The sequence below is a fragment of the Mytilus trossulus genome, chromosome 12 (genome assembly GCF_036588685.1).
Source record: "Mytilus trossulus isolate FHL-02 chromosome 12, PNRI_Mtr1.1.1.hap1, whole genome shotgun sequence".
In the NCBI taxonomy this organism is placed as follows: domain Eukaryota; kingdom Metazoa; phylum Mollusca; class Bivalvia; order Mytilida; family Mytilidae; genus Mytilus; species Mytilus trossulus.
In genome coordinates this window covers 11,930,062-11,940,049 of record NC_086384.1, presented here as the reverse complement: position 1 = coordinate 11,940,049, position 9,988 = coordinate 11,930,062, and the positions used below count along the sequence as shown (strand labels likewise).

The 9,988-nt window shown below is 32.0% G+C and overlaps 1 protein-coding gene across 1 annotated transcript; it reads right to left on the bottom strand.

The window, feature by feature from the left end:
• Positions 1–3,934: 3,934 nt before the first annotated feature.
• On the bottom strand, positions 3,935–5,401 carry LOC134692985 (acetylcholine receptor subunit alpha-1-B-like). The gene has a single exon (XM_063553652.1). The coding sequence runs from the start codon at positions 5,332–5,334 to the stop codon at positions 3,970–3,972; it is 1,365 nt and encodes a 454-aa protein (XP_063409722.1). The 5' UTR covers positions 5,335–5,401; the 3' UTR covers positions 3,935–3,969.
• Positions 5,402–9,988: the final 4,587 nt, after the last annotated feature.

The window sequence follows — 9,988 nt, the reverse complement described above, 5'->3', positions numbered from 1 at the left end:
GCAGTAATATGGTTAACTTGAAAAGCATCTAAAAAGTAAAAACACAAAAATACTGAACTCCGAGGAAAATTCAAAAAGGAAAATCAAAAATCAAAAGGCAAAATCAAAAGTCCAAACACATCAAACGAATGGATTACAACTGTCATATTCCTGACTTGGTACAGGCATTTTCTAATGTAGAAAATGGTGGATTGAACCAGGTTTTATAGCTAGCTAAACCTCTCACTTGTATGACAGCCGCATCAAATTCCATTACATTGTCAACGATGTATGAACAAAACAAACATACTCAAAGAGTAAAAATGTCAAAAAACATACATTACCAACGTTTATCACTGATAAAGAAATTTTATACTGTTACCAGGAACATATATATTGTTAGATAAACTGTTCCCAGCTGTCACGTTGTATTGGATTTTGACATTAAAAATTGGTGTACAAAATATTTTCTGCTTTTTCTTTCTCTTACACATATCTTTTGGTTTTCAATTCTAGTGTTTATATTTATTTACCATGCATAGATGTATTTTGTCACCTGTCTGGATTTTTTTATTTGAAATCCAAAACCCGGGATTATCCTTATCCGCTTCCGGAATCGGATCCGATATTGTCTTCTCACGGCAGCCATTTTTTTTCAATGTTGTTTTTGACAGATAGTGAGATACGATTTTACTCGGATTTACACATTATTTGTCAGCGATTTTCTGTATAAAGCTAGCGGTTGAACTAATTGAACATCGCTGTCATGAATAGTAATGATGAAAATAAGTTTGAGATCGTTTATTAGGAAACTTTGGTAAAAATATTTGCAAAGTTATTTTTTTATTTTCTTTCAAGGTCCGTCGGGCATGTCGGGCGTAGCTAGTAACCAAGTAGAAAATCCGACTGCAAAAGTGGAAGGTCGCAGACCTCGGACCACCGCTAATTTTAACCCCTGCGTCTGACTCTAAATTGAAAAGATACGAAAATTTCGTCTTCTAATTTAAAATTGCCGCCAACAGCGTGACGTAGTAGATACGTATTGACGACAAACAATATTCCTACGACTTTTGCAATTTGGGAAATCTTAACTACTTGTCTTTAGAGATTTTCGGCGATTAAATATTTCATACATTTGTTCTTTGACATCTTAGCCAAAAGCTCAGGGGAAAATAAACGACATAGGGATTCCTAATGTGCTCTACTTCCTATGTGCAACTTCAAAACTTTAGGGAAAATCGACGATCATTTAAGGTTTTTCTGCTCATATTTTTTGTAATCCAGAATGAAAAGTATGAAAAAACTGTCCAATAAGTTATAAATAATATAGGAGCAAGCTAGATGATAACAATGGCATGTATTTCAGCATTTATTAGGTAGAACATAAATCCAGGGTGCTCGCATAAGGCAGCTTAACTGCCTAAAAATACGTTTAATAAGCTTAAGGTAAATGATGTTTTTTTACTAGATAAAACAAAGACCCGTTAATGGTATCGCGAAAATGTAGTACATACTCCCTTGACGTTCGAATTCGTTCGTACCTTTCGTCAAAATGTTTTAAAGAAAGCTATATCAGAATTTCGACCCTTCGACGGTGCGTAGAAATACCGCAAAGGACTTCTTAGTGCACTCAGAACAAGAATTAAGCACTAAGAAGGTGAAAACAGTGTTTAATCAGCACAAAGAACATGTATTTAATAACGGCCATGCTTACAAACATTAAATTCATAGTTTGATAAAAAAATATTTAATAATTATGAAGTTATTCGACTTTTTAATCAGCGCGTGCCACTAAGCACGTGACTGTCGTTAATACCTTGATGTACATGGTCATCGCCAATCATCATGTTCAATCAACCTTAACAAATAAACAATTATCTTTGATCATGACTAATTGATAGGTTTATGGTAATTGTTGAATAAACGAAGATGTTCGGGCTTGGTGTATATCAAGCTTGATGAGGGAATTAATACAAAAATAATTAATTTTGTGCACAATGTTTTCTTATGAATTTCTCAAATAGAAATGATTAAATAAACTTCTTTTGATTTCTTTCAAGAAGCCAGTTTTGAGTGATTTTGTTAGAAATTGTTGCATCTTTTATTTCACTTTATCTTTGAAAACAAAAGAGTTAACATATAAAGATATATCTGGTATCTGGTAGTGTGAAAATGTGGCGTCCGTGGGGTTCAGAAAAACCCGACTACAAGAAAAAAATAGAAAGACTGCAAGAGGTAATTCTTATTACTTTTACATTCGAACATAGACATATACTTAATATCTCTGATACGAAGTAATTATAGAAACAGTATAGTAGACAGAGTAAAAAGTTACGAACAGGGTTGCTTGTTCAAAATGTTCACCTTATATAAATAAGAAGATGCGGTATGAGTGCCAATGAGACAACTCTCCATCCAAGTAACAATGTATAAAAAGTTAGTAAATATTTTTTTAAATTGTCAAAACTATTACACGGCTGTATCAGATATATCATTCGATTCTAAAATGATGGAATATTTTCAAATCATCTTGGTTGCAAAGAAAATAAAGAAAATGAGCCATTTTTCACAAATCAAGAAGTCTACAACTAATTCCAACACGAAATTTAATAGAATATTCAATTACGCCTAAATTGATTTTTAAATCAAACGGTTGCAATTTTGTATGTTATTATTTACGTTAAGATATCATATTCGTTTTAAAATTATAAAAAGAAAATAAAAATCGTCATAGAAAATTTATTCACACTCGGAACAAAATGTGCAATTTTTAAAAGATTTTTTTAATGTAACAGCCGTGAAAATAAACACTTTCTTACATCTAGTGTTATATATTATAAATGTGTTAGCAAAGATATTTCCTTTCATCTCCGCTGTTTTCCGATTGTTATTTTTTATTAGTTAATTAATTCTTTTACCCACCTCATGCTCTATCTTAACCCTATTTCTACCAAGTTTAACCGCGTTTATAAAGAAAACGGACATCGCATAATAAAGATGTTATGTTGGTGTTATGAACGAAGAGAACATTAAGCTTTTTACGGAAAAATGAATCCGCTACATAATGTAACGTTGAATATGCTGTAAATTACAATTTTACGGGCTTCTTTTACTATTAGACTATTATTTCTCTTAACCTTCACCGTTGTTTTAGAATATAGGTAGGCAATCTTTAACTGATGTAACACCAGTATCCTGCGAAGTTTCTATATAGTTTATTTGTTTGTCAGAAATTGAACATTCCTAAATAAATATGGGTACTGTAAAACTTGAATGAAAGAAAAACATTATTCTAGTCGTGTATACAAGTGAACTTGTTATATAATAAACTTATTTATACACCATGTTTCGTATTGCTTTACGTTCAGTGGCAACTATTTCAAACATCAAGCGAGAGAAAATATAAAGTTTTGAAAACAAAATACACGGTGCAAAATAATTGCCCCGGTTCTTAAAATAAATTATATGATCTATATTTTATAATCTTATTTCATAAATTAACAAAGAAGATATTCTAAACTTGCATATCCAAAAAAAAACTTTCTCGAGAAAATATGCAGAGAAAAAAAACTTGGAAAAATATACAATTAAACAAGATTTAGATCGATTGTTATACTGAAAAACAAAACAAAAACTGTTGACTGTGATTGTTTACCTATTCAATCTAAATAACAAATTGGTCCAGCATGGATGAATGCACACAATTGTTTAATTGATTACACACTCCGCGGGTGATAATTAGGGTATTGTGGCACGTGCCGAGTCTTATATTTAAATAACTTCTTTATTACAAAAGATATAATTCTGAAAATTTAAAGTATGTATCTTTTTATTGTCTTCTTCCATACTGCATTTTCTTTGTGCCAAAAATACTACTCTATATGGTTCTTAGTGCAAAATTTAAGTTCTGAGTGCACTAAGAAGTCCTTTGCGGTATTTCTACGGACCCGAATTTCGAATATACATTTTCGTTTGCTATTAAAAAAAATGTTAAGATCTTACAACTATGAAAAATATAACGAGAATAAGGATGATGAGTGCATATGACGATATTATAGAAATCATATCTAAACTATGTGCTACATCTTTCCATGAAATGCACGTATTGTTCCGGGTGTGATCACTCCTTGACAAATTGTTTTCAGTCTTAATGTTTTCTTCACCATGTTCATCCGAAGCTTGTCGAGTATTATCCGAAACATGCCGAGTATTACCTGAGTCTTTTGTTTCATACAAGGGTTGTACAAGATTATTCCTGTGAAGACCTAACTTTTCAGAAACATCTCTCCATGTAGCTTCTTCTATTGCTGGTTCCTCTGCCGTATGAGAATCGATATCGCCACGTTTCCATGGAAATTTAGTTGCAATGGCTTTCCAAAATTTGTTAATTTTCTGTTTTTCGTCTCGACAATAAATAGCAGATACTATTATAACAGAAAAGACAATCATCCCACTAACAATAATTATTACCACCATCATTATCAACAAGATGCACATAGGATTAGACGATGATGGAATCGCGGCGGAGACGAGTGTCAAAAATATTGCATAAGAAAGTAATATTGTCATGGAGAGGCTGATCCGTTCACCAGATTCAACGGGTAGAAGAAACACTAAAGGATTCAACAAACTAAACAACAAGGTTGGACAAACAACCATTAAAAGAAAATATAAAGGTTCACGTTGTATTGTAATGTCTACATTAAATCCACTATAACCACCAAGAATATAGGTGTACGGTCGATAACCAGTCAACTTCCAGTTGGAATTTGGAACAAAAAAAGTCAGATCAAACGCATTTGTAGGCGCGAGAGATAGCGTTACATCTGCCTGTGTAAGTCCCCATGTAACAAACTGTAATGTGCACGTCTGTGAATCAAACGGAAAATTCGATATGTCTGTAGTACACTTTGCCTTCATAACTCCCCCTGGTGCCCATAATGTTAAACCGTTATAGAATACTGTTGACATGAATTGGAATTCTCCTTCGATAGGTTTCAAGTCTTCCACATTATTAACTAAAACCAAAGGCGGAGTCCATATATTACTTTGAAGTATAGAAAGTGAGAACTTCCCGCCGTATTGTGTCGGATCCCATGATATTCCACCATCGTACCATCTTGTAAATAATCCAGCATTTACCTCAATGGTTTCGTCAATCTCCTCGAATTCTGTAATCGTCAATAAAAAGAATCCTATTTGAATATCCATCGGATTAGATCGGTTGGCATTTGGTATCACCTCCTTGTTATAATTAGCAAATACATCGGAGTGCAGCTGGTACACATTGGCCAAAGTTTGTCCACGAACAGTATTAATTAAAAACAAAGCGATTAAAATTTTGACAATGGCCATTTCAGCAAAATATCGGGAAATTAAGGTTATTCGCGGTTAAGACTATGACATATATTGCCTTATTATATTCGAGATCATGCTTGATATATCTTTGTAAATTATATAATTTTATTTACTTAATAAGCTTACTGAAGTTGTTTGATTTAAAGGTGATGTTGTTTGTTTAATTAGTAAGGGAATGGCAGATTAAAAATATTTGATTTTATTAAGTTATTTCAAAGTGTTTGACAATCTATATTCTACTCTAACCCATGATGAATAGTATATTACGCCATAGCTAAGTGACAATTATGTGAACATGCTTTACTTTAAGTACTTATAAATAGCAATTTCTTAAATTTGTAAAATGTACTAGGTATTCCTTTTAACAAATTTTCAAATATTTTCATAAAATTGTTTAATATAAAAACAAATATTAATGAAGAATAAACATTATTTTAAAGGTATGTATTCGTACGAATAATGTAAATAATTAATTGATTATATATTATATAATTGTTTACACTCACTCTTGACTGTTATCCGTGTTATTGTGATTGTTTTATTTTCCGAATCATTAGAGTTGTGTTTAATTCCCAACCCACTCAAAAGGTAGCTCACTAAATGTAAGGAATTATCAAAAAGAAAATAAAGTTCATTGTTTAAGCATATCCATAAGGTCAATAATTCATTTTTCTAGAAACCCTAATAGTTTACTGGGTTTTAGATATGCCATGGTTATTCCGATTTTCTCTCCAATAATGCTTTGTTGAAGTTAGATGATGTTGGGGGTGTCCATGTGTATCTCTTTCTTTCCAGCATGCTCTCATATACTAGGGGTCTGTCTAAATAAATCCCTTTCATCCCGGTCGACTCTGTTTACAGTTATTTTTTTCTGGAAAAATCATTCAGTATTTTATATTGTCAAACAAAATCGAACTTTCGAGTTCGTACTTTATTTTGCCCTTTTAACTTTTTTGGATTCGAGCGTCACTGATAAGTCTTTTGTAGACGAAACGCGCGTCGGGCGTATATACAAAATTTAATACTGGTATCTATGATGAGTTTATTTATTTTCATCAGATTTGTTTTTCTTGTTAAAAACACGAAACAAACTCGATGGCGATAGGCATGCTGTAGATATATAGAAACTTGTGTATTAAACCTGTATGTGTTATATATGTATATAAAACAGAAGATGTGATATGATTGCCAATAAGACAACTCTGCACAAGAGCCCAAAATTAAACACAGAAATTAAGAACAGTTTTCTATAGGTCATCGTACGGCCTTCAAAAATGAGGCCATACCGCTTAGTCAGCCAACAAGGACCACGAAATGACAAATGTAAAACAATACAAACGAGAAAATCAATAACTGTCCACTTACGATGATTTTACAAAATCATGACGGAAAAACAAATATGTTATACAACTCCAAACGACTACCTGTGAATTACATGCTTCTGACTTTGGACAGGCATATAGAGTTTGCGGGGAAGTAAACACATTTGCGGTCGCCTCCTTATCTTAAAGGGGTAAATTCAGTTAAAAAATCTCCCATTGTCTTAAATGCTAATCTATGTGTGGAAATAAATTTATACCTGATTTACCTTAAGAAATTAAAAACTTTCATACATCTTTCATGAAAGTACAAATGTAGCCCTATCTTTTGCAACAATAAAAACATAGGGTCATGCGGCATTTTTTGGCATTCACATGGCCTTGTTTACAAACAATGTAGATTCGCACTAAATTCCTATACTGCCCCCATTACTTTTCAACCCTGTAGGGGAAAAAATAGTACATTCAGCATTTATTTAAAAAAAAAAATCAACTCTAGTTTTGGTCCATTTACCAAAAAATATTTATCACAAATATTATCTACCAATCAGAAAAGCACATGACTTTACTTTTAGATAGAAACCTCTCCCCCAAATGGGCGGTCCCTGATGACGTATATTTATTTACTGAATTTACCCCTATACGGTAGTGTAACAGTACGACATAACAACAAACTATAAAAATCAGTTGAAACTCTTAAATATCAGATGGAATCAACCAGAAATACATCTAACAAAAACACAGAGTAGACGTGAATAGGTACTAGTCATCCCAACAATGAAAAGACACTTGGGTACAGATCTGAGAATACCAGCTAGTGCATGTGTCTTCCTGTATTGTAATGTTACACTTCTGCGCTTGAGATTCAGATGATGGTTGGCGCCTGTTAAAACATTTAAACCAGATGCATGTGTTTGTACAGTTGACATCGAAGCTGAACATATGACGTCATAATGGTATATACAAAAGACTATCAACGATTCGCGGGATTTTTCATTCACTATAATAAAAATTTAAACGTAAGAAAATTGGATATCGCTAAAAATCAAATCTCATTATCTCCCTTAGATAGTAACAAATCTTTATTATATTGAAATTCGATAACTCGATTTGATAAAAAGCTTTTTTGATTACAAAAGAATATGTTTTAAAAGCTATTGAAAATACAATTATTATAATATTTAGAGACAACATATACAAAATAGAACAACCAGTTGTCTCTAAATATTATAATAATTGTATTTTCAATAGCCTTTAAAACATATTCTTTTGTAATCAAAATACCCTTAGAATTAAACAAAAAATGACCTCTTATAGTTGTTTCTTTTTAATTTTGCAGCGTAAAGTTGCTGTCTTTGTATAGTATTTGATAATGTATGTGTGTTGTCTTTGTGTAGAGTTTAAAAAAAAAATGCAATAATTTTGCTGCTAATTATGACGAAACGAGCGTCTGGCGTACTAAATTATAATCCTGGTACCTTTGATAACTATTATAACAAAATAAAAACCGAAAATTATCTAAAACAAAGTTTGAAAAAAAGGAAAGATCAAAATCAAAAGGCAAAAATCAAAAGTCCAAACACATCAAACGAATGGATAACAACTGTCATACGTATGGAGGATTTTCTATTCAGGAAAAGCTCAATTTGACGAAACTTTCTGAAGTTCTCAGTGTTTTTAATGCTCTTCAACTTTGTACTTGTTTGGCTTTATTACTTTTTGATATGAGCGTCCTTAATTATAATCCTGGTACTTTTGATAACTACTTTAACTTCGTATTACATTTTGCCTTTGTTAACTCGTTTCCTTTAGTTTCATTGCGCACATATATATTATAGAATTATCTAAATCAGAAACTTGAGACACACATTATAGTGTTTACATACATCCTAAATAAAAAGGGTGAAAGATAAGAAACCAAATGTCAACTTTGCATGAGACTGTTATCTTATTAGAAGAAAGACATATTCAAATGAAGGAGTGTGCTGTAAGAATTTATCATTCGTATCAAAAGCTTGGGGAGAGCCTACGGCGTATGGTATCCTTCGGAGAAAATAGTTGAAGTGCTAGTCATCTTATTGAACATACCCATGTACTGTACCAGATGAACATATCTTCAATACGTACAACGACAACATTCTATTATACCATAAGGGACCTTAAAGTCAATCATTTGTTGACATTTTACAATTGATTTGACATAAAACATGGAATTGTTACTCTTCTATATAAAGGAAATAATGATTAAAAAAATCAAAAGTAATGGTTGATCCCACTATAATTTTGAATTGTTAAAAACAAGAACGAAGGATTTTACTATTCAAGTATAGCTCCACTTGACAAAACCTTTTGAAGTTCTCAGTACTCTTTAATTTTGTATTATATTTTGCCTTTACTAACTCTCTACCTTTTATCAATCGAAAACTTCTCATATTATCCCATAGTTTCATTGCGAACATATATTATATTAAATAATCTAAATAAGAAACTTGAGAAACACATTATAGTGTTTACATTCATTCTTATCAAAAACGAGTGTAAGATAAGAAACCAAATGTCCTAGTCAGGAGCCTGTAATTCAGTGGTTGTCGTTTGTTTATGTGTTACATATTTGTTTTTCGTTCATTTTTTTACATAAATAAGGCCGTTAGTTTTCTCGTCTGAATTGTTTTACATTGTCTTATCGGGGCCTTTTATAGCTGACTACATGCGGTATGGGCTTTGCTCATTGTTGAAGGCCGTACGGTGACCTATAATTGTTAATGTTTGTGTCATTTTGGTCTTTTGTGGATAGTTGTCTCAGTGGCAATCATACCACATCTTCTTTTTTATATTTGCATGAGACTTTGTAAATTTATTAGAAATATAATAAAATATTTAGATAAAAGCAAAGTGTGCTGTAAGAATTTATCATTCAAATCAAAAGCTTGAGCATAGCCTTCAGCGATGATTGTTTACTCCAGAGGAAATGGTTGAAGTACTGGTCATCACATTGAACATTACCAATTTACTGCACAAGTTGAACATCTCTTTTCATTGGTTCTTTAATCTAAAACATTTTTACACTTACCAATTCAAGCACAGGGACTTGGTTAGCAGACTAAACTTTTGTTAAATAATGTTTTTAATTTCATATATACCTACGCTCAATCGATCAGATCATACTTCAAAGTAGGGAACCGAAAATTCCTTAGTTTTAGTAAAGCATATTTATTTAAAGTTGATTGGGAAACAAGTTATTGCAACTTAATGTTTCAATTCATTTCCACTTTGTGGGTGTGAGTGATGCCTTGTAGCGGCATCAACCTGCTTTTTTCGAAATCTACAAGAGT

What these genes read in the sequence shown, in the direction of transcription:
- LOC134692985 (XM_063553652.1), bottom strand. Translation starts at nt 5,334, where the DNA reads ATGGCCATTGTCAAAATTTTAATCGCTTTGTTTTTAATTAATACTGTT.